Consider the following 24,748-nt stretch of genomic DNA (forward strand, 5'->3'; position numbering starts at 1 on the left):
TCTGTGTATTACGTTTTAGAAAATTTGCAATTTCACAGGACTTTCAGCGCTTCTGATTTGTAGACATTATAATTATAATTAGGAAAAAAAAGAGGTAACATCTCAATAATTGCACAGCCGAAATAGAGCACCATACGCAAATCATTTTTATCTCTATATGTCGAATGCTCAGCTCGCTGATTCAGCGCTTTGATCCAAGTCCTCATTCTCCGACTTTTCAGAGGATTCCTGGGGATTCGTCTCCGACTTTTCTGAGGATTCCTGGGGATTCGACGTTTCCACAACTTCTGCCTTTGATACCAGGAAGATTGCTAGATGCGTATCCCCTAGCAATAGCAGGATATAATTTTGATTGACGTAAATATGCAATCAAACAAGACTATCTCACTGGAAAAACAAGGTCGAATGAAGCGCCATGCTATATAATCCGTTAATTACATTCAATTTCGCTCTTCATTACTAAATTAGCCATATAAATGAACAATTATCGATCTCCACTATAATATTTCTACCACCTATATATTTAAGATTGGCCCCAAAAAAAAAATGCATGCATTTAAGGACATGTCATGATAAATAAATCCGATTTTTCCAAGCGAAAATATTTATCCTTTGTATTATCATATCAGGGATTGCTAATCATCACCATCTAAGTAATTACTTCCCGCCAAACATTACTTAATTTGCAACAGCTTCTCTAATTGAAAACTCACGCGTAGTTCACCCAAAAAAAGGATCATGTGTGCTCCACCATTTTTTCCGTTGCACTTCTTGGTATGATTGTATTTTATCATTATCTTTTTGCAATTACCAAGAAGAAGATCGCGTTAAATGGGAAGAGCGAGGCGTGTAAAGATACAAGATTAATAGTTAAAAAAAAAAGAAGCCAAAATCAAAGTTTTGGACTAATATTACCTTACTAAATCATCCGGCAAGTAATATAAAAAATAAAGAAAATCTTAATATATATTTGGCAAAAACAATTACTTAGAGCGTTGTAGCAAAAACGAACTAGTAATTTTGGCATCTGCTTGTTAATAAATTTATATACATATATATGGCATCACGTGTTTGCGCATTAGTCTGTTATTGTAAGACCGCTAGTCCATAGATGGTAATGATATGTTTGGCAAAGTATAATGATCATTTATCTTATATTTTTGGGTATAAGACAGAAAAATCCTTTCTAAAATTAATTAGCACCGGTAAAGATTACATTAAGCACTTCTAGATTTTCTTGCGCATGCTTGTATAGTGGGTTTTTATTCTGGAATAAATCCACGTATTTACAGAAGAAACAACACGCATTTTGTTCTAAAAAATTACACTCCCTATTTTAGATTGGCTCAGGATATATTATCGTGTGTGCTAACATCTTTACTTTCAAAGTATACGAAAATTTCATGATTCTGTTGTGCAGGCTAAATATATTAATATAGTAGGAAAATGAGTGCAGACGTGAGATTGTTAAAAGCAGATTAAAAGCAGAAGTTGTACGCCTCAAAATTTCATTTAAAGAATCTAGAGATGAGCAAGTCGAGAGATATAGTACCAAAAGTGATGCGGCTCCCTGGGGATGCAGCAGCAGCAACTCCGGGTCTCAACCGCTTTTCGTTGATAAATGTCCCGTTTGTGCTGTCCAAATCCGTGACCAAAAGGTTGCCTCCTGTCTTCTGGATGCGAGCATGAAGGCCAGAGACTGCCCCAAGGTTGGAAAAAGAGTATTCACCAGACCAGATATATAAACAAAACATGAATGCATGAATTCAATTGACAAAGCAAGTCAAATGACCCAAAACCCAACTAACATCGACAATCAACTTCCAGAGCAAGTAAAGGGTATCTGGAACAATTGACTAACAAGTCAGCACAGGGAAGATGGAGAGCATAATTTGCTTCCAATCACCACATGTTCATTCATCAGCTATTAAAATATGCAAAATTAAGTGGCACACATGGAAAATAAGACTCATTTTTCTCCTTTTAATAGTAACATATATCATTACGAAGGAAGTACTTTGCCCTTTCTATAGCAAACATGCTTGAAGATTGAAATCTCGATGCCACTTTCAGCTGCAACATGCTTGTCAAAACCATATCTTTATCTACATCAGACAGATTGTACAGTCGTATTTATCTGATTGCCTGTTACTCCTAACTGGAGCTATCAGCCTTGATCATTGGTAGTTTCAATTACGTTTGGATATTTATGAATGAAAATGGTAAGTATTCCATAATTTACATGATGGGCATTTCATTATATGTTCCACGCTTTTCTATTATTAGATAATACAGTCATCCACAATTTCAAGCTTGTTTTCTTTTTCTGTTCCTGCACGAAATTTAGTTCACATATTGTTCCATGGTGTGAATGGAAAAAAAGAAGGGGAAAAAAAATATTCATGACATAGCTTGTGCATAAACACTGAAGTCAAACGGCATCCTTGGGCATGGGTAATAATACATGTAGTTTCAGACCATTAACAAGATTAAGAGGACTCAGGAGTTGAGGGCCTACCTGTTGCAACTGGAATCACCATATCTGCTTTCTCTGGGAGGCGGCCGACTGTGACCTCATTCTACAAAAGCATTCGGTTAAGTTCAGCCAGTTTCATATTAGTGATCTATAAGCAATGTGAATGAAGATGACCAAAGAAGATGGTACAAGTAGAAATACTCACGGAAGCAATTTCAAAAACCCCGGGCATTTCAACCTTAAAACCTATGTGCCTTGTATCTCCATCACCTATAACACATGCACAACGTGATTGCCTGAACAATTGCCTCTGAAAGCAGAAATTGCTGTCATATAAGTCTGACTACACAGGAGGACAAAGAAGCATATCACTTGAAGACCTGAGAACAGTATCATCATCGAGCAGAGCGCTATGCTCAAGGATTGCAGACACTACAGAGGACTTGCAGATTTGGTTAAATATTCAGCGGTAGACGATGATGCAAGGTTCAAGAAATCAAAATTGTGTTAAGAGAGTGGTCATGCAATGAGATGGTCAAGCAGAACCACAAGGATATTCAACGAGATATTTTAGGAGGATGCATCAACCGTGCCAAAAGTAGCACATCGGAGCTGATCAAGGTCAATGCGGCTGTTATCCTTGTGCAGCTATGTGCGAGATGTTATATTCTGATGCCACCTTGAAGCGTAATGGTTCATCCGTAATGAGATTGAGCCAGCAACGGAGCCAGTCAAAATCGAACTAGGAAGATGAATCAATCAGTGACATCAACAGGATCTATGCAACAGAATGCAGGACAATTAAGGCATAGGATCCGGAATTGCAACTTCTGTTTCCTAAAGCAGAACTGAGCGATTGATGACAAATACAAAACATGCAGAAGACGCAAACTATATTAGCCCTAATTGTCCGAACAGTTCTCCTGAAGGCACGAGTACTACTAACAGGAACAGCATAACATGAACCGGGGATGAATGTCAGAGCTACTGACGAGCACGTCGCTATGGATTGGAGATCTGTACTGATTTTCTCGGAACACTGCCTAGAACTAGAACGAGCAGGAGGCAGATGATGATCGGCATTCTCAAAAACTGACCGATGGGTTGAAGAAGCCATCTCTCGGCAACGCCGGTAGAAGCGGCTCCAGCAGCTTCAAAAGAAGCAGCGCGAGCAGTTCCGATGACCGCCTGCTGCCTGGCTCCGCCAACCCTAGCTCCTCGGAGCGGGCTGAGCGAGCAGTGCAAGTGGAGCGAGCTCTGAGGAACGACGGAGGAATGGAGCTTGAGCTGGAACGGCGGGGCTGCGAGGGAGGAGGTGCAGCTGCAGCTGCTGGTGATGATACGGCAGCGGGGAGCTAGAGGCTGAGCGGAGGCGATCTCCATGGCTGAGAGGGACAGAGGTCGTATCGATCAGTGAGTGCAAGGAATCTCATTCGAGAGCAGAGTGCGTGAATGAAACGAAGATATAATGCATATATAAGGGAAGATCGTGGGAGTCCGAGTGAGTATGTGGCGTCCATTTAATGCTTCCCCTTCGGAAAGCGGATAACAAATATCTTTTCCCGCTTGGCGCCATATGATTGCTGGCCTTGTCTCCTATTCAAATTTTTCGATCGCAAAGAAAGCCCGTGGGTCTAACCTCCAAGTCAAATTTTACCGTGCCTCTTCACCCAAAAATAGAAAATTACCGTGTCGGTAACAGTTGCGAGCATATTCTGAATATCGACTTGCAAGTTGCCGGCTAAGGCTTGTTGTCTAAATAGGCAATCACTGTTGAGAAAGACACGGATGATCGCGCTAAATTTCAAATGAGGTTTGGTTCGGGAACCGTCAATGCATCGCAAACATAATGTTCGACTGAGAAGGGAGAATTTAGGCGTGCAATATTCATATGTTGTTACGCGTCATGTATCATTTTGATATATCAATTACGGGCATTGCTATTTCTTTTGGTATTTTCGGCAAAATCACGTGCCGGACGGACCCGAGACTGGGGTGGTAGTTTTAGCCACAGTGATGGGCAACTTTTTTGCCCCTCAGAGTCCACATAAAAAACTTCGTTCTCATAGATTATTTAGAGCATGGCAATGACTCATGTAACGATAATATAATGGTTCATGGCACGCAACGCACGGTGTACATTCCTTCGAGCGGAGTTGGATTCAATTTTACATGTCATGCAACTACCGTTACATTCTCAACCTTCGGATCGAGCCCATCTTATACATGTGGACGGGAGCAACTTTCGGGTAGCCCCAGAGATTATTTATGTTGAAGGGAGACGAGATAATGTCTATGCAGGGAAAAATGAACAAAAGCGTAGTTACGGACAAGTTTTAACTCAATTTAGAGACGTGAATAAAATAATATATTATGGTTGCTATGCCTTATAAAAGAATATTACCGACAGAGAAGGAGGGTATCACGAAACAACATTCGGCCTTAATTTGACTAAAAGGGTTTACAAAAATGTCTAGTCTATTTGACTTTAGAGTCGATTTTTAAAATTTTAATTCTAACTTTAATTCTACTCACTACATAATTATTATTATTTTTATTTTATCATCATTCAATACAATTTTTAATATTAAATTCTCTCAATTATTCATTACTTTTTTTATATTTTTTTTCATAATTCAATAACACAATCACTATAATCCAATTAAAATCAAAACTCAACTCTACTTAACTTTAAAACCAAACACACCGTTAAATCTTTGGTATGCCTCTTCCTAATTTAAGATTCAACTCTCATCTGTTAAATAGTTGTAAATATTGTATAAATTATAACTCATGTTATTGTAGGTGAAATTTTAAAATATTATGGTAAGAACTGATGAATTTTGATGGAAAATAATGTTAATTAGATTTTCTTAGTATTGATTAATATAGGAGATTTCTGTGCGGTTTCACAACGTTCGGAAACTGGAAAGAGCTTTCACTTTCCAATCTGTGGCAGACAAGTCAATCCAAAATTCCCATCATTTTATTATTTTATTTTCGGCCGTACAAATTTCCATCATTTAATTAGACAAATAAAGGTGTAATCACTCGACCAGGCCAGGCCAGACCAGACAGACAAATTGTCGTATCCCATCCCATGCCTTGAGAACTGAAACCCCACCACTGCCCAGTGCCCTCTAATGGCACTACCCTCCATTCCTACTTCCTCCTCTCCTCTTCCCTAGAAAACATCTGCTGAACTCTTCTTCTATTCTTGTTCTCTTGTCCTCCTTCATCTTTCATCCAGAGAGGGGAAGATATATATATATATATATATGAAAGGGTCATCTGCATCACCCTCATCGCCATCATCATCACCCTCATCGCCGTGGTGGAAAGATGATGGAGCAGGCAAGAGAAGAGTTGCAGAAGCTCGAATCGCAGCACCCGAAACGTTTCGCCACCCTAAAGATGGAGCTCAAGTCCTTCATCTCCCTTCTCGAGTCCAACAGCAGTGGCCGCCTCTGCTACACCGACGGCTCCGTTTCCTCGTTGCCACCTTGTTCCACTGCCACCACTCAGGGTCAGTGTTCTTACAACTCATCCTCTCTGTTCCACCATCGCTCTCGTATGAGCATTGATCAGAATTAGTTTGTGCGTGCTTTTCCATTTTGTTGGGGGGTCTAGCAGCATCAACTTGTAGGAAGAGGAAGGTGGTCGGTTTCAGGGAACCGAACAACAAGGCTGCTGAGATGGAGATGGAGATGGAAGAGGAAGATGCCGACACCACATTCATGAATAAGAAGAAGAGACGGGATAGCGTCGAAACTGTTCTCGAGAGGGCCCGACTCTGCCTTCGGAAGATCCGAGAATTGAAGACTAGCTTTTCATGATACTTACGCATATAAAAGATAGAATCAAAATGCATTATCACGGGTTTACGAGATCCCCACCAGAACGGATTTCTCAGTGAAGTTGCGCTTTTGTTGCTAATATTGGCTTCCATGCCATCCTTTGACCTTAAACGAAATGAGTTGCACATTCTATATGAATTCTTCGATATCATCTCTGCCAATATTATGATTTGGAGATCAAGTGGATCCTAAGAAGTAAGAACGCATAATACCCGAGCGTTTATTGAAAACTAGCACAATGATCTATCACGAAAAAGGTTCTCTGAAGTTCCAAGCCACATGAAAATGAATATACTTGAACAAAGTTGGATAATAAAATACCGCACCGAAAATTTGCAACGGAGGAGCTTCTTGGTGTCTCTGAACCTTGTATACATGGATTGGAGTTGATCAATACAAACATATTCTTGTTTACTGAGTGTTGCTTGTTTTCGACACCATCTGATTTACAAACACAACACTACTCAGCCCTGTGCCTCACCCTCCGGCCATTACTGTCGCCCCCATCTGAGAGTTGGGCCCACACGCTCCGACTCTTTCCACCTCCGCTGCTACACTCCTCCTCACAGCCCGCCACAGTTTTCAGAAGCTCTGACTGTAGTGGTGCGCAATTCTCTTTTAAGTACTCGAATCCGTCTGATCGCATAACGGCTGCAATGAGGAAAGCTAATGATCAATAAGCAGAAAGCTTAATGGGCTAAATAAGCTAATTCCATTTTGGAGTCTCCTATCACAAGCATTGGAGACAGGACCATGGAACAGGGGCAATATAATACACATCTAACGAGCATCAACGGACATAATATATATATATATATATATAATTAACGAAAGAGATATTTGGCATCATTTACTACATAGAAGCCAAACATAATACTCGAGCCGGCTAAACCCTCTCCAATGATGCTATGACTCTGACCGCGGGCAGGAAAATGGATTTGTATAAAGTGTGATACATACGCAAAACATAATGGAGGAAGGAGAAGGAATCCTCGACCCACAACACATTTTATTCATGAAATGGGTTGAATTGGTATTAGTCTGAATACAGCAAAAGTATCTGCCTTAACTGCGGATAAACAGTATCCAGACATTTCGTATCAAGAACAAAAAAAAAAAAAAGCAGATATAGTTGAATGGTAATCTTTTTGCTCAATTTCTCGCGGAGTCAAATTCTCATCACTACGCGTCAAGGGAATGGTCCCCTGTCCTTTGCTTTCCATATAAAGGATACAGCGAGCATAAATCCCCTCTTTAACTTCTATTCTGATGGACTGAATATAGTTCAAATTTTATAGCACGTGCAAAGATAGCGGAAGCCTACTTGTACACGCAGACTAGTAAACACTCGATTTTGAATCATCCAAGATCAACTTAGGCAAAGAAAGAAGAAAAAGAGAACATTTTAGATACTACTTCTCCCATACCATGTCTTGCAAATCAGCAGTATAAGACAACAGATAATGCAAATCTAAGTCACAGCCATACCTGCGAGGTTTTCAGCGGCAAACTTCAAGCAAACAGCTTTCAACTCCTTTGCATGGCAGCAGTCAGCCAAGGCCAAGATTCTAGCAACGGAATTTATGGATATCTCCTTGCAGAGACGGGACTCGCACATAAGTCTCATTCTTTCCAAACCATACTTGTCAGCGGCTGCTAAGAGCTTTGCAGTCAAGGTATCAGCTATAGACGATGTACATGTTGAGCTGCTACTTCCTATGGACACCACATCTCCTGAGAGATCGTCTCTGTAGATAAAGTGCAGCAAAGCCTATCCACCCAATAACAAAATTTATGAATGGACACTTCATTTACACATCAAGAGAAAGATCAACTATTAAAGCTTATATATGAAAGCTAAGATTAAGGGGGAAAATGTGCAGTGGTTACCTTGAAGACTTTAGGTTCCAAATCAGTAATGACCATCTCTTCCTTTTCTTCCCCAATATTGTCGATAAATTTAGCTCGGAACACATTGGACCGAGCAGCCAGCACCAACTTGTGGGCACGAAACTTTTCCCCTGCTACATCAAAGGTAACATCTGAGCCCTCCATATTCTCCAGCAGTGTACCAAAATGAGCTCCGAGATCAGATTCAGGGACAGGGATTGAGTGTAACCGAGGGCACTCTATGGACGAAACCACAACTCCGACAGTGCAGTTAAGTTCCAAGCAATCATCCTTCAGATAGTCAGATGTCTCGAGTGCAGATCTTCTGAAGAATCGTTTGTATCCCCTGAGTAAAACAGCAGGAAAACAAAATCAGGTTTTTTTTCTTCTAAGCAAAATAATCAAAAGCCAACGAGCTTCTCAGCGAATCATCGATCAAATTTAACTGTATAATACATCAACATCAATCAATGCTCTATAAGCATTGTGTCTCCCCTTCGTTATCTGATCAAATTTAGTAGTGGGCTTTTGCTATTCACGGAGTCTCCCCTTCATCGTCTGCTTTGTGTACTTAATTAGGTCCCTTGCTTTCTTCCTTTTCTTTTTCTTTTTTCTCTTCTTTTGTTCAACTCATTTATGATGAGGCGCTTTGTATACTACTCGTGTACCTTTTTTTTTTTTTTTTTCGGTTACAATAGGAGGCTCATGGCCTAGTACAAGAAAATGGAAAGGATCGTGTACTTTGTTCTTCACTCATAAATGAATTCTTATTGTTCATAAAATAAAAAAATAAAATAAAATCAATGCTCTATAAGCTCAGAACAACGAACATGATAACCCTGAGTTCTCCAATGACTCAGTATCTACTCAGCTTGTTCAGCAATGTCCACCTAACCAGCATAATCCTTCAAAGCTCCCCGACACATCACCAAAATTATTATAGACTCAAACTGATCAGTGTTCATCATCTACAGAGAGTAATATAACACGGGTTTTGCTTGGACAGGGTGTTTCATACTGCTGAACGAAATCAGAATGTGGGAAAATGAATCCAAAATCAAACGGAGCAGCCGCGTTCGAACCCATTCAAACGAAGAAATTGCTATTGGCTATTGCTCCTACTCTACGAAAGGCACACGATTATCCAAAATTTCCAGCTCGAGAAACACCTACCACATGCTCCCTCGGTATTTGAGGGTGTAGGGTCCGCTTTCCAAGGACCGATCGAAATGGCTATGGACCTTGTGCTTGCCCTTCCCGCTCTGATCCAACAGCGTCAGCTCGAAGAGAGCCCTAACGTCCGTTCCCTCGCTCGCCAGCGCAATGAAAACGGAGACGTAGGTGGCATTATCCTCGGGGTTCTTTCCATCGGGGTAGAAATAGATCGCCCACTGGAACCCGCCGACGGTGAAGTTGTCGCTGGCGATGTGCTTGCCGATACCCATGCCCTTCGCGAGCGAGTACCCCTGGATGACGAACTTGTGAGATCCATTCACCGTCTCGGTGACGGAACGCGAGCTCGTCGGACCCTCCAGAAGGTTCTCGCCGGAGTTCTCCACCATTGCTACCGGCGGAACAGGCAGTCCATCAAAATCGAGGCGCGAACGGAGCTATGGCCGTTCGATAACTGAATCCCGAGCGCGCGAATCACGCAACGACGAACTCAATTTCTAGGGTTTCTGCTCAGTTCTTCGTCTTCTTCTTCTTCTTCTCTATCGGTGCGATTGATGCGAAATGGGGGTAACGGTGGTCACGCGTGGATGGAGGGCACAGGGGGAAGGAGAGAGGAAGGCGAAACTGTACGGCCCGCGAAATAGCACGTGACTAGCGCGTGTCGGTTCTAGAGAGTTCCAAACCAATTCGGTCTCGGCGAGCTCCGCCTTTAGTACATAACTACCCCGGTAGGTCGGGTCGGCTTTTGCTTAATAGCTGCAAGAAAGAGATGGTTCATACACAAAACAATATCATATACACAAAAATATATTATATCATGATATCCGAAAGAATAACGAGTAAACGAAGATACGCTTGTATTTCTCGAAATACCTTTGCACCGGTGATTCACCGCTCCCGTTCTTGTCAAACAATACGAGGTCGTAGTCAAATTGTCTTTTTATTAATCTAATGATCGATGTTAGTTACTGTGCAGTGTAGATTCCTAATAAACATCTTATTAATGTATTAAAAGAATTGTATATGTATATACATACAGACTAACTTACCTTATGAAGTACTCAATGTCCACGGTTAATACCATGAGAAAATTTTATTTGAAAATAATAACCAAGAAAGTACGTTTAACAAGATCAACAAAAAGATTAAGTTCTATCGGGTTAACAAGTTCATAACAATTGAAATTTATATGCTACTTAAGAATTAATTAAAAACCGTCATAATACTTTAAATGTCAATTAAAATTTCAATATTTATGGATAAATCCTTTTGTTTGTTTTGTATAATATGAAATAATATGAAACTTGAAAATATAGAAAATTAGTAAATGCCAATTTCTTAATTTATAATTTTGTAATCCATCTAAAATACTTCATAGAATAAATGCATATAAACTAATCTTTCATAACAAAATCCTTTTACAATTTATTTTCCAGAGTTGGCATGAGTGTGAAATACAATTAATTGCTTCGTACTTGTCTTACTGATCAATGTGATACTTTATCAAGGTACAACCACTCCATCGACTCAAATGGTATTATACTTTGACGGTATAATTATAATTATGAATAGAAAAATAACATTTACGACGACGGTGCTTTTTGCAGAACTTATTCGTCAATTGAGAATAGCCTTATAGAGTCCAAAAGTCTTCAAGATTTCGACCGACACAGTGAGGCGAAAAACTATCCCGTTGGCCTGGGCCGGTTCAGATGAATTGCCTAGGTTGGCCAGCGTCATTCACCTCGGGCAGTTGTGCTCGCGTTGACTTTTGAACCTCGGAGGGAGGAAGTCAATCGGGTCATGTCGGAGCCGACCGAACTGAAACCGAAACCGACATCAAGGGCAGATTTGGAATTTTGTGGCTGGACAATGGACATGCACCGGCCTTATGCTGTCACGCTCCTGCTTCCCCTTCATTTCTCGTTTTGCCTGAGCCCGTCGAACTGATCTCCAGCCGTCAACGCATGGTCCTAAGAGGATCCGACGGCTCACACTTAATTGACGTCCGCTTGCTTCAAATACTCACTGGCACCGACCTCTGCAGCCCTGCTTGGTTTCCGGGCTATCTGCAGAACGAGAATGGCGGAGAGCAGCGGAGCTAGCACCACCACATGCGGCAGCGCTACGGCCGCGATGATCCAGCCGGAGGAAGCTCTGCGGAGAGTCCTGAGCTTGGCCCCGCGGCTGCAACCCGTCGCCGTCCCGCTTCACGAAGCTCTTGGGAAGGTACTGGCGGAGGATATTCGAGCTCCTGATCCTCTGCCTCCTTATCCGGCTTCAGTCAAGGTGAGATGGCCTCGTATCAGTGCTTCAGTGCTCTGAACTGACTGATAGCTGCTCAGTTCTACAAGTGGTGTTTGACAGTCAGACGTTTTAGCTCCACAGCATGTCAGTTTTCAGCTGCCGTCCCTGTTCTTTCTTTCAAATTTCTGCCGTCTTTTGAGCTCATTGATGGCAGTGGAAATCAGATACTCGCGAAAAAGGACATTTTTGCACATTTGGCGATAAATCAACTCTGAAGCTTCATATGGGGTCTGTTGGTCTCATATTACTCTTTTTTTGGTCCTGTTGCGGCATGGCAATATATTTTTTTTTTTTTAGAGTAGTGTATCATTTTGTTTATCATATTTGGCTTCCACAAAAGATTTATCAGGGAAAAGAAGAGACGATGGTTTCATCAGATTATCATCTGGATCAATTTATATGGTTGATGTGCTCACCTTGATTAATAATGTTTCTCTATTCTGGATATACAAGGGAATTAAGTCGATTTAATTTCTGATATATACAAAAGGGACCTCAAGACACTAGATTGATGTTTGTGTAAATTACTGCCTAGCGTAGCCAAGGGCATTCATCCGGTAGAATGATCTCTTGCAGGATGGTTATGCCGTAGTTGCATCAGATGGGCCCGGTGAATATCCTGTTGTGACAGAGTCAAGAGCTGGAAATGATGGAGTAGGAGTGACTGTAACACCTGGAACTGTTGCATATGTGACTACTGGAGGTGAGCTTTCCGAAATTTGAACTCATGCAAAATACATTATAGAGTAGTTGTTTATCCATGTTTGTGGTGAGCATTACTGGTCCTATATCTTAAGGCAATGATCTTTTGAGGAAAATAGTGAGACCTATAGAAGGTTAGGTGGGAAATCAATATTTTTCCCAGTTGTTGATTAATGTATCACAGAAATTACTGTCAAACTTTTCCATTTACCAGCCAGTGTTTGCCCGAGTAAGTTAGCCGTAATTCTCAAGTTTTATCATGGAAAGTGCCGCAACAAGATCTCGAATTGTTTGTTAGGTGTTACATGGCTCTCCTTGTCATAATATGCATACTATAATCTGATAACACCCCGTATGCTTTTCATTGCTCTCAGGCCCCATACCAGATGGTGCTGATGCAGTTGTCCAGGTTGAGGACACAGAATTGGTAACAGATTCTTTAGACAGACAAAAACGAGTGAGAGTATTGGTCAAAACGAACAAAGGTGCTGATATTCGTCCAGTGGTATGACATCTGCTACATTGCAACAAATGGCAACTCTACTGGATGTCGAACATTTACTTGAATGTTTTAATTGCACTATAAGTGAGCTACATAACTTGAAGCTATATGGCTCCTAAAGCTCCCAGTTTTAGCTCTGTCCATCTCATAGTATCTGTTTCCCCTCCTATATAAATTTTAAGTAGCACATCTCGAGGGAGATGGAAATATTTTGTTGTTTCTTTCTAATGCGTTACAGCTCACTTTTCTGTTGATAACCATGCAATTTGTGGATCTAAAATCCATTGCTAAACAAATGAAAACATACACACGAATGTTATATCTTCTCTGAATAAGTGACAACGATATTGGTCCTTTTTGGTATAGGTTATGTCACTAAATGTTTCTTTTTTCTCCACTCAGGGATTTGATATAAAAAAAGATTCTGCAGTACTAAATTCTGGTGAAAGAATAGGTGCTTCAGAAGTTGGACTGCTTGCAACTGTGGGGGTTACGATGGTTAAGGTGTGTGATATCTCTGCTCCTTTTTCAGCTCCTTTAGTTCATTTCTAATCTGGTCCGAACAAGAATAGTGGTGGCTGAAGAAAATGGAGATTGAATGGTTATTTAGGAATGGCCTGGTTGAGATACTATGTATGCTCACTGATAAAGTGGTGATATATAGGTATATCCGACCCCAACAATTGCAGTGCTTTCAACTGGTGATGAACTTGTGGAGCCATCGGCCAAATCTCTTGGTCGTGGTCAGGTATCACTGTATGCGTTGGTTTTTTCTTACTGTTCCCAATACTTTCAATTTACACCTTTGCCTAACAAAATGAAAGTCAAATATATCTAGTTATAATTGCTTGGGGATCATCCTTTATAGGCCATTGAAATAATTGAAATCTTTCCCGTCTGCAGATGCAATTTTAATAATGGATTGTGAGATGCATAAGTATTTGATGTCAGTGTTATTGCTACTCTCAAACAGATGCTCAAATGGCTGATATCATGTTGGTCATTGTAATGGTGCTGAATTGTGCACTTCCTGACTATTTTTTAATCCTGTATGAACTTGAATGAAAACCTTCCTGAGTTTACCTTTGAATTGATCCCTCTTCAGTAAAATTTCTGATGCTAGCTTGCCAGAATGGCATGTCCTGTGAGCTATTGCTACAGAACATAAAAGGATTATTTAGGAAATTGCACAAGTTCAAAACCCTCACATCCTGGATCTCTTGTTGTGTCAGTAGTGATTATGATATGAATAGCCGTATTTGGTTCTAGCTATGGATGTGAGCCATGTGAGTTCATTATGCTTTTGTTTTGTCCTTTGTGTGTGTATGAAGCTTTACTTGTTTTCATCTCTCTTTCATGCAGAGCAAATTTTACAAATTGTTATAATTACCTATTGAACAGATTCGAGACTCCAACCGTGCAATGCTACTGGCAGCTGCTATGCAGCAACATTGCCGTGTTGTCGACCTTGGTATCGTCCAAGATAATGAAGAAGAAATTGAGCGGATCCTTCAAACTGTTTCTTCTTCTGGGATTGACATTCTATTAACTTCTGGAGGTGTCTCCATGGGCGACAGGGACTTCATCAAGCCACTTCTCAAAAAACGAGGCAGAGTACATTTCACTAAGGTATGCTGTCATAATTCTGTTCGCTAGTTTATCACCACTTTCTTGGTTTATGATACTCTGTATTGCTGCATATGAGCTGGTCTATGTGATTATTGTAGTTTCTCGGCCTGTTGGGTTCCATAATTCCCTTATGTGCAAGCTTCCTTTGGCTTGGTCCACACAATTATATTTGCTGGGAGAGGAAGTCCATTTTCGATAATTGATTTTTTTACATGACTCTCCAACTGAGGAAAAGGAAGATAAATGCATTTTCTCAGTCCTTCTAATTGCAATTTCAGGTTTGTATGAAGCCAGGAAAGCCGCTGACATTTGCAGAGATCGATCCAAAATTGGATGAAAGTACGATGCATAATACTATTCTTGCATTTGGATTACCTGGGAATCCAGTCAGCTGTATAGTCTGCTTCTATCTCTTTGTGCTTCCTGCAATACGCCATCTTGCTGGATGGGCAAATCCACATCTTCTGAGGTTTCTCAATCTTCAATTATCCTTTGCTTACCTCCTTTTCGTTCTCCATCCCCCCATCCCCCCCCCACCCCAAGGGGCTAGAACCTTCAATTCTCTGTTTGTCATTCCATGCTTGTCTCTGGCAGAGTGCAAGCACGTCTTCAGCAGCCCATCAAGACAGACCCGGTTAGGACAGAATTTCATCGTGCCACTGTCAGACTGTTGCTCAATGATGGATCTGGTAAACCTGGGTAAGTTATCTGTAGCAACAAATGATTATATCTGTTGAAAGACCTAGGTATACTGATCTCTTTTGTTTGGTATATAATTTCAGTTTTGTTGCCGAGAGCACTGGCTATCAGATGAGCAGCAGGCTTTTGAGCATGAAAATGGCTAATGCATTGTTGGAGTTGCCACGGATAGACTCTGTGTTACCCGCTGGAACATCTGTCACGGCTATTATAATTTCTGATCGAAGTGATACTGCCATTGGCAAGACCCCATCTTCAGAAGTGGTTCCTGTGCTGAGTCCCCCACTCAATCCTGTTGCAGATAAGCATCTAGATGTTGAGTCCAGAGTTGCCATTCTAACTGTTAGTGATACTGTGGCATCAGGAGCAGGACCTGATCGGAGGTATAGTATTTTTCATTACAATATTTTGTCTCAATTTTAGCATTTCCCTTTCCCTTTTTTCCCCTCTCTTTTTGCTGATTAATGTTGATCCTTGAAATTTATTCCGGTTGGTCTGCTTGGAGAAACCTTTTTACTCCTCCTTGTTGAAAAAGCATAAAAGATTTCTCTGTGATCATTCACAATAGTTTCCCTCAAACATTTGCCTTTTCTTCCATTGTCACTAAATATATGAAAAGTCAAGGGCTCATTCGATGCTTCCAGAATGAGATATGGACCTTAGGACTATGTAGTGGGTTGTAACCAGTGAAGCCTTCTTCAATCGCATCATGATACGCCTCTTTAAATTGTTGTTTTGAAGGGGTCACTTAGTTGATGCAACAGCAAAACAGCAAAGTTGGTATTGCTTCCTTGTCTTAGTAAAACCTTGAAGTACTAAAAGACTTTGCAACAAAATTCTGTAGCTGTTGGACTCGGACCTTTAGCTATATATGAACCAAGAGACCAATTTTCAGTTGAAGAGTGGGATTTTTCCTTGATAGTCAGGCTGGAGACTCTTTGCCTAGTTTTTCCTCCTCCATGGTTCTAAGTATTGAGTCTGATACATGTAAGGAGTGGATTTATTTATGAATTTGCAGTGGTCCAAGGGCTGTGACAGTTGTAAAGTCCTCATCGGAGAAGTTAGGAGGAGCTAAAGTAACTGCAACTGCTGTGGTCCCGGATGATGTAGCCAAGATTAAGGAGGTCCTGCTGAAATGGAGTGACATCGATAAAATAGATCTTATCATTACACTCGGTGAGTGCCATAGTAATTTCAAGACTCCTCGATTTTCATAGGTTCCTTGCAAAAACTTATGTTCAATTGGCCTAACTTTGTTCCCTTAGGCGGTACTGGCTTTACCCCAAGGGATGTAACTCCCGAAGCAACGAAGGAGGTGATCCAAAAGGAAACGCCTGGTTTAGTTTATGTGATGATGCAGGAAAGTTTGAAGGTATTAGCTACATCTCGTATGTAACAATCTCAGCGGATTGTCCTCTATGGTGAACTTTTATGATGAAATCGTATAATGTTCCAGGTGACTCCTTCTGCGATGCTCTCTCGTGCTGCAGCAGGAATAAGAGGCTCATCACTGGTATGGAAAAATCCTCTACCGTTGAAATAGGTCTAGATGGGAAAATATCTCAATTCGTGGTGCAGTCTCTCTATGATTACCATAAACCGGGCCTAATTTAGAGATTTCAACCATTGCTTCTTATGGCGATATGCCTTTTGACCTGAATAAGTCTATAGATCGACGAGCTGTAATTGCTATCTTATATGCTAATCAAGTGCTTGTCTTAACATGAAATGGTTGGAATAAGTGGATTATTGGCGCGAAACTTTCTAGTAGTGTCCTTTTTACATTTCTTTGATAAATAGAAAGATATAGGTTTCACTTTCTTAATCCGTGGTTTCTTATTCTTATGCCGACAGATTATCAACATGCCCGGGAACCCCAATGCCGTAGCCGAATGCATGGAAGCTCTGTTGCCTGCCCTTAAGCATGCGTTGAAGCAGATAAAGGGAGGGAAGAGAGAGAAGCATCCCCGTCATGTGCCTCATGCAGAGGCAGCTCCTGTAGACACCTGGGAGCGGAGCTATCAGTTGGCGTCAGCTGGTGGTTCAGAGCACGGTTGTTCATGCTCCCACTGAAAGAATATCACTGTTTTATTGTACTGAAAATTATGCCAAACAACAGTGAACTGTGATTATCTTCAAGAGAACACAATACTGAGGTACTCCATGCCCGGGTTTGTATATACTGCAGAAATCTTGTTTCAGAGCCAAACTCCAGAAAAATGCCTTGTTTCTCAAAGTCAAGTGTGATGCTTTTATGTATTGAATCTTATCAATATGGTCGCGGATTTGATTCTGAGAACTTGTTATGCATTAATCGGCCATTGCTGTTCGTCTCTGGACTCGAGAGTGAATATAATTAGATTTTGGTGAGTTTTCCTGTCACAGAGAGCTTAGGAGTTTGATTTGCCATACATGAAAGGATTCATTTTTAATTTCCTTTCCATTTTCAGTTTCACAGTACGGTGCGCAGCCTAACCCCCACAGCAACAACATAAGGACCTGCTTCGGCAAACCGAACAATGCTCGCCCTTGTAGGCTCGTTCGGAATTTAGAACTTAGAAGGCAGAGGCAGGCAAACCCCGAACTTCAGCCTGGATAAATAAAATAAATGGAGAAAGGGAAAAATGCGACTGCGTCCACTATCCAAAAGATAAAAATAAAATGTGACTGTGGATAAAAGTTAAAACCAGTCATATTTTCTCTCTGGGTGGTCAAGCAACGTCCGATAGTTATCATGTCAAAATCTCAATTACAGCGGACAAACCTCAATGCTTACGACAAACTCATGTCTGGCGTTTGAGTATTTGGTAATGGACCTCCCGTTTCTGACTGGACCTACCAACTCCACGAGAAGCCATCTCGAATTATTTATAGGTAAAAACAGCATATTACATGAAAAGCGGAGGGGAGTGCAAATATAAAAAATTTTCCTTCCGTATAGTGTTTTTTTTTTAATATGTTTGTTTTAGATTTGGTCCATTTTTGAAAATAATCTGATAGTACCAATGTTTTATTTTCATTCCAATCTAACTCAACATCAAAATTTTGTCCAAAATTAATGAATATTTTATATTTTTAATGAAAATTAAAAAAATAAAATAAAATTCACCTACAATGGGCGGCTACCGGCAAGGCGCCATTAGCAAAAACGCATGATGGATTTGTGTAATTTCAAGAGTGGTGGCCTTGCCAATGGCACCACCCTCTCGAGAAGAGGTCATCGGTAATTTCTGAGTTTGTTGGAGACCTCATCTTGAAAGAGAGAAGGGGGAAGATTAGGGAGTGAGGGTCCTAGCAAAGTCATCAGCTCAGGTGTTCTTTTTTCCCTAGATTGAATCAAAATATATATCTCCTCATACGCGTCACGTCAAGTTTCAAGGAAAAAATGATAGTGATTAGAATTTTATATAATTTTGAAGGATAGGCTAGATTTTAAATGAATATAAAACGTTGAACTGTGTGGTGTAATAACTTGTCACTTGCTTTTCCTTTCTTTCTTTTTTTTTTTTGGAAAATTTCACTGGCATATACAGGGTACAAAAGAGAAAGTAAACCATCGAGCACTAAAATTACATTAAAAAAAAAAGGTGATTTTACAGTAGTTGATTGCAAAAAAAAAAAAATACTACGGTAGTTTTGAATCTCATGTAAAATATCTCATCCATCCACGAGACAATATTTTTATAGGATGACCATTGAATACTTATATTTTTTTTCTACATTTTAGTCCACAAATATTTTGAGAGCGCTAGGTCGCACTCAGAGGTGAGTCAATCCCGGTTTGAAATTATTTTTGGACCGAACATGCTAATTTAAAACAAAAGAATTATTTATAACTTCAAAATATAAAAAGAATAAAGAATCAACAATCAAAACACAATTATTAATTAAACATTGAACAAAATAATTCACAAAAGAACATTAATTAGGACACTCGATTCAATCCGGACACAAATTAAATTAAACATTGAGGAACAATAATTGAAAATTTGGTCTTTGATGGTAGAAATGGTCATGGAATCGTCGGATGATATTCATTTCTCATGGTCTAAGAAGTATTTTTCTGTTTCTCGACTCGTGAAAAAGAAAGAGAAAAAAAGATATTCGAACACGTATAAATATTTTTGTAGAATGGTGATAGCTAGTCAGTTGTACGATAGATAGTTCAAAAAGCAAAGAAATATATGACAAGAAAATACTTGATTAAGGATGCTTAATCTAAATTTTTATATTTATAGAAATATAAATATAAATAAAATAGATAAAACAAAAGGAACAAATTTCAAGAACCATATAATGAATAATAAACGAATTGAATAAATTGGAAAAAAAAAAAGAAAAAAAATAAAACCTGCTTTTGTTTCGTAATGAAGAATGGAAATGAAAGAAGGCAGGGAGGGAGACGAAAGAGCTTTCACCTGGACGGAGGAGAAGACTATAAATGGGCCAAGTCTCTCACCGTCCTCTTGCCGCCTTCACTTCTTCCCGCCGTTTCATATCGGTCGCTTCTCTCTCTCCCCTCCACCCTCACTCTCCCTCTGGCCTTTACCGTCTCCCCGTCCGCTGCTTCGCCCTCCGTTCCTCAACGCCTGTCAGGTGGGTGGGAGCTCTCTTCTTCATCCATTCATTCAGTGCTGTGAAAATGGAGATGGATACGGTTCTGTTTTTGTTTGAGAAAATGGATGAGATTGAGTTTGGCTTCAAATACTTGATTTGATGATAGTCGTTCATTATATTTAGCGGTTCAGCTTCTGATATCTCTTGCTAGCTCTTAGCTACTGGTTGATGGTTATGGCTAGCTTTTGAAGTTGGCAGCTGAAGTCCGTTTCTTGCTCTTCGTTAATTGTTTACCTCTTGGGTTTGTGTCGCTATGCGATTATGGTGTCTGCAGGTGTTAAAAATAGCGGCAAAACAAATGGTTTCTGCCTTTCTGGTGTCATCAGGATAGACAAACAAGTCACGAATGAGACAGTATCTGACGCTGTAGGGGTAGATATGTATGACGTTGTCTTGTTTTTCTTTGGACGTACATGCTTATTGTTTTCCTGATTGCCCTTTTTGTTCCCGGTCATTACAAGAGCATGGTACAGCTTTTGTGCATCCCAATCGAGGCAATTTGTCCTTAAATTAACCTTTTTTAAGCATCGTTACGTATCTCGTGGGGCAGATGAAATGATGCGAGTGGCTTGACTTATCAGTTAGAAATGTTGTTGTTTCTGTTTGTTTAATCTGCGCAAACGGGAAACTATGAAGCAGAGCAATGGCATCCCATATCGTCGGGTACCCTCGGATGGGGCCTAAAAGAGAGCTGAAATTCGCCTTGGAATCGTTCTGGGATGGGAAGAGCAGTGCCGAGGAGTTGCAGAAGGTGGCCGCTGATCTCCGGGCATCCATCTGGAAGCAGATGGCGGATGCTGGGATCAGATACATTCCCAGCAACACTTTCTCTTACTATGATCAAGTATTGGACACCACAGCCATGCTTGGAGCAGTTCCCGCTAGATACGGTTGGAATGGAGGGGAGATTGGATTTGATACCTACTTCTCCATGGCGAGGGGTAATGCTTCTGTACCAGCTATGGAGATGACCAAGTGGTTTGACACCAATTAGTAAGTGCTTGGTTCTTGGACCATCCTTCCAGCCACTTATTAGTGCTGCCCTTGCTTATGCTAACCTTTGGAAGGGAACGACTAAAGATGTGTGTGATCAATGATTTTGCAGCCATTACATTGTCCCTGAACTGGGGCCCGAAGTTAAGTTCTCATATGCATCTCATAAGGTAGTCGAAGAGTACAAGGAGGCCAAATCTGTAAGTCTGCTGTATCATGTTATTGTTCCAGGAAAGAGTGTTGCTAGTATAAGAAGCCTCCTTAAAAGAGCACTTTTAATGAGGCTCCAAAAATGATGAGTTTCTTGCTATTTAGCAAGAAAACTTGTTATTTAATAAGAGTTTCGGTATTCAAAATAATAAGTTTCTTACTATTTATCAGGTATCTTGTTATATAAAAAACAATAAGATTCTTATTGAATAACAAGTTTCTTATTATTTCATTACCGATAATCATCCGACAAACTGCGATGTGGCGCACTGTGATTGGCCTTTGTAAACACCCATTTGTAGGAGGCTCTGTAGGGAAGTTTATCTCTCCTGGAAAATGTTCTCTTCCTAAATGAAATCACAGTATTTAATGTTCTCTAGAGCAGAAGTTTCTGATGCAATCTGGAAACATTAGGTTTAAGCCAGAAATTTACTGCTTCCACTAGGAAATGATGTAGGATTATCAATTCCTCTTTGTCACAATATGCCTGAATTATATACTTGGATTAAATTGCAGGATAAATTAGGATGTTTGACCGATTTAATCATTATTTGGATTTGAGTTAGTTTTTCTGATGCTCTTAACTGTTATGATGATGCAGCTTGGAGTTGATACTGTTCCAGTCCTTGTGGGCCCAGTTTCCTACTTGTTGCTTTCGAAACCAGCTAAGGGTGTCGAGAAATCCTACCCTCTTCTCTCCCTTGTAGAAAAGATTCTTCCAATATACAAGTATGGAGCCGCCTTCTTTTGGCACGATACTGGCAAGCATTTAATGAGTACATTTTTCTTAACGATGCTCCAACTGATTGTATCTTATACAGGGATGTTGTGGCGGATCTTAAAGCAGCCGGTGCCTCTTGGATTCAGTTTGATGAGCCCACGCTTGTGATGGATCTCACTTCCCACCAGTTGCAAGCATTTACTCACGCCTATGCTGAGCTAGAGTTAGATCTATCTGGTCTGGATGTTCTTATTGAGACATATTTTGCTGATGTGTCTGCGGAAGCATATAGAACACTGACCTCTTTGAAGGGTGTTGCTGGATTTGGTTTTGACTTGGTTCGTGGGACAAAAGCTCTTGATTTGATCAAGGGTGGATTCCCTTCTGGCAAATATCTTTTTGCTGGGGTTGTCGATGGAAGAAATATCTGGGCTAATGATCTCGCCTCTTCCCTCACTACTCTGCAATCTCTTGGAGGCGTGATTGGCAGGGGTATGTATATCTGTGCAACCATAAAATGGCCATTTTAGGAGAAACTTGGCTGTCGCTTACATTTTATAATTTTCTTCGGCAGATAAGGTTGTGGTTTCAACATCCTGTTCTCTTCTCCACACTGCGGTAGACCTGGCGAACGAGACAAAGTTGGATAAAGAGATTAAGTCATGGCTAGCTTTTGCAGCACAAAAAATTGTTGAAGTTAATGCCTTAGCCAAAGCATTGGCTGGACAGAAGGATGAGGTACTGCATTAAGCACGGGGTTATGAACATGGGGGAATTTTGTTTGATTATTGACAAACTGAATGTATGCACGGTGATCTGTTTTCAGATTTTCATGTTTATTCCTATTGAGTAGCATGTTATCTTCTCCGGGAGTACTTGTTGGCCTCAATTCTCACCGTGATTTTGGGTTCGCTATTGGATTTCTTTCAGGCCTTCTTCTCTGCTAATGCTGTTGCTCAGGCTTCAAGAAAATCCTCTCCAAGGGTGACAAATGAGGCAGTCCAGAAGGCAGTAAGTAGTCTTAAGGAAATGTCACTATTAATGGCTCGAGATTGCTATGGTTAACCATGGAATCTCTTTTTCTTCTTAGGCTGCTGCACTGAGAGGCTCTGATCATCGCCGGCCCACGAATGTGAGTGCTAGACTAGAAGCTCAGTATAAGAAGTCAAACCTTCCAATTCTTCCTACCACAACCATTGGGTCTTTCCCCCAGACGATAGAACTTAGAAAGGTCCGCCGGGAATACAAAGCTAATAGGTATGTCCCATGGATTCTCTCTTTATATCGACATTATCTGTCAATCAATGCTTCAGATTCCTATTATGCTCCGTTTCTGAACTGCATTCCCACTAAAACTGCAGGATCTCGGAAGATGATTATGTGAAGGCCATCGAGGAGGAAATTAGCAAGGTTGTCAAGCTCCAAGAAGAGCTTGACATTGATGTTTTGGTCCATGGAGAGCCTGAGGTGAGTTTTGACTAGAAATGAGATATTTTACGCCTCAATTAGAACTTCATAGGTTGTGTTACAAAGTTTCTACTGTTTCCTCGCATATTCTCCGGACACAGAGAAACGACATGGTTGAATACTTTGGTGAGCAATTGAGTGGTTTTGCCATCACTCTTAATGGATGGGTGCAATCTTATGGCTCCCGCTGTGTAAAGCCACCAATCATCTATGGAGATGTGAGCCGGCCCAAGGCTATGACTGTCTTTTGGTCTTCAATGGCCCAAAGCATGACGAACCGCCCTATGAAAGGAATGCTCACTGGTCCCGTCACCATTCTCAACTGGTCCTTTGTTAGAAATGACCAGCCAAGGTAAAAGCAAGATGAAAGAGAATGCCAAATTCATTAATGTTCACATGTCAAATTAATATAATATTTTTAACTGTTTCCTAATCACTTCGCTCTTCAGGTTCGAAACCTGCTATCAAATTGCTCTTGCCATTAAAGACGAGGTTGAGGATCTCGAGAAAGCTGGTGTCACTGTTATTCAAATTGACGAGGCTGCTTTAAGAGAGGGCCTGCCTCTTAGGAAGTCTGAGCAGGCTTTCTATTTAGACTGGGCAGTTCATTCCTTCAGGATCACAAACTGCGGTGTTCAAGACACTACTCAGGTTAGTTTTGATACCTTACTGTCATTGGTTGTGAGGACTAGCTTTAAAAGGTGAGTTTCGAAAGTTGTTTCAAATCACTTGTATATAGAGGAGGTTTTAAATTATGATTAACCAAATAAGAAGCCTTACGGCGAATGTATTTTACAGATCCACACCCATATGTGCTATTCCAACTTCAATGACATCATCCACTCGATAATCAACATGGATGCTGACGTCATCACCATTGAGAACTCCCGATCGGATGAGAAGCTCCTCTCTGTATTCCGTGAGGGCGTGAAATATGGTGCCGGCATCGGTCCTGGCATCTATGACATTCACTCACCTAGGATTCCATCCATAGAGGAAATTGCTGATAGGATTAACAAGATGCTCGCAGTCCTCGAGAGCAACATCCTCTGGGTCAACCCTGACTGTGGCCTCAAGACCCGTAAGTATGCTGAAGTCAAGCCCGCTCTCAGCAATATGGTTGCTGCGGCTAAGCTGCTTCGAGCACAGCTGGACAAAGCCAAGTGAGTTTGTTCCATGATGTTATAACGACCCTTTGAGGTTTCTGAGGTTTTATCAAAAGATCAATAAGCCCATCCTCTCTTTCTCATGAAATGTTTGTCCGACAAATTTTTGTTTTTGGCTCTTGTCGAGCTGATTCTGTATCTGTTGTATTTGAGAGCGGAATTCATATCACCTTCTAAAGGGGGTTTTTTGTCTATGAAGTTTTTCTCCCTCCTCCCCCCAACAATGTATTATCCCTCTTGGAGTGGTGATAATATCAATATTAGATATGCAAGGTAGAAATATATTGCTCGAAATTTTATATATATATATATATATATATGGAGGAAATTATCCTATTG

The 24,748-nt window shown here is 40.6% G+C and overlaps 5 protein-coding genes across 6 annotated transcripts; 3 read left to right on the plus strand and 2 right to left on the minus strand.

Annotated features, from left to right (window-relative positions):
• Nucleotides 1-36: 36 nt before the first annotated feature.
• Nucleotides 37-3,969, minus strand: LOC116211955. The gene is made up of 5 exons (XM_031546504.1): nucleotides 3,574-3,969; nucleotides 2,682-2,746; nucleotides 2,519-2,579; nucleotides 1,553-1,699; nucleotides 37-326 (listed from the first exon to the last, which is right to left on the minus strand). Exons 1-5 carry the CDS (start codon nucleotides 3,857-3,859, stop codon nucleotides 169-171), a joined length of 717 nt encoding a protein of 238 aa, XP_031402364.1. The 5' UTR covers nucleotides 3,860-3,969; the 3' UTR covers nucleotides 37-168.
• A 1,559-nt stretch (nucleotides 3,970-5,528) lies between these two features.
• On the plus strand, nucleotides 5,529-6,471 carry LOC116211210. Of its 2 annotated transcripts, none has more exons than XM_031545479.1 (2): nucleotides 5,529-6,002; nucleotides 6,107-6,471. In XM_031545479.1, exons 1-2 carry the CDS (start codon nucleotides 5,819-5,821, stop codon nucleotides 6,310-6,312), a joined length of 390 nt encoding a protein of 129 aa, XP_031401339.1. In that variant the 5' UTR covers nucleotides 5,529-5,818; the 3' UTR covers nucleotides 6,313-6,471. The 2 variants fall into 2 exon arrangements, with proteins under 2 accessions (XP_031401339.1, XP_031401340.1); XM_031545480.1 differs by having other exon boundaries at nucleotides 5,535-6,002; nucleotides 6,110-6,465.
• Nucleotides 6,472-6,577: 106 nt separating this feature from the next.
• Nucleotides 6,578-10,034, minus strand: LOC116211208 (BTB/POZ and MATH domain-containing protein 4). Its single transcript, XM_031545478.1, has 4 exons — nucleotides 9,397-10,034; nucleotides 8,224-8,569; nucleotides 7,822-8,104; nucleotides 6,578-6,984 (listed from the first exon to the last, which is right to left on the minus strand). Exons 1-4 carry the CDS (start codon nucleotides 9,783-9,785, stop codon nucleotides 6,794-6,796), a joined length of 1,209 nt encoding a protein of 402 aa, XP_031401338.1. The 5' UTR covers nucleotides 9,786-10,034; the 3' UTR covers nucleotides 6,578-6,793.
• A 1,285-nt stretch (nucleotides 10,035-11,319) lies between these two features.
• LOC116211211 (molybdopterin biosynthesis protein CNX1) lies at nucleotides 11,320-17,566 on the plus strand. Its single transcript, XM_031545481.1, has 13 exons — nucleotides 11,320-11,685; nucleotides 12,280-12,406; nucleotides 12,780-12,910; nucleotides 13,310-13,411; nucleotides 13,572-13,655; nucleotides 14,309-14,536; nucleotides 14,815-15,005; nucleotides 15,131-15,235; nucleotides 15,319-15,618; nucleotides 16,254-16,411; nucleotides 16,501-16,607; nucleotides 16,692-16,748; nucleotides 17,090-17,566. Exons 1-13 carry the CDS (start codon nucleotides 11,479-11,481, stop codon nucleotides 17,306-17,308), a joined length of 2,016 nt encoding a protein of 671 aa, XP_031401341.1. The 5' UTR covers nucleotides 11,320-11,478; the 3' UTR covers nucleotides 17,309-17,566.
• Nucleotides 17,567-19,609: 2,043 nt separating this feature from the next.
• On the plus strand, nucleotides 19,610-24,714 carry LOC116211212 (5-methyltetrahydropteroyltriglutamate--homocysteine methyltransferase). Its single transcript, XM_031545482.1, has 12 exons — nucleotides 19,610-19,831; nucleotides 20,492-20,845; nucleotides 20,958-21,045; nucleotides 21,657-21,784; nucleotides 21,877-22,268; nucleotides 22,351-22,514; nucleotides 22,707-22,787; nucleotides 22,867-23,033; nucleotides 23,138-23,243; nucleotides 23,345-23,595; nucleotides 23,693-23,894; nucleotides 24,042-24,714. The coding sequence occupies exons 1-12, from the start codon at nucleotides 19,677-19,679 to the stop codon at nucleotides 24,408-24,410; spliced, it is 2,457 nt and encodes an 818-aa protein (XP_031401342.1). The 5' UTR covers nucleotides 19,610-19,676; the 3' UTR covers nucleotides 24,411-24,714.
• Nucleotides 24,715-24,748: the final 34 nt, after the last annotated feature.

The sequence above is a fragment of the Punica granatum genome, chromosome 6, assembly GCF_007655135.1.
Source record: "Punica granatum isolate Tunisia-2019 chromosome 6, ASM765513v2, whole genome shotgun sequence".
Classification (NCBI taxonomy): Eukaryota; Viridiplantae; Streptophyta; class Magnoliopsida; order Myrtales; family Lythraceae; genus Punica; species Punica granatum.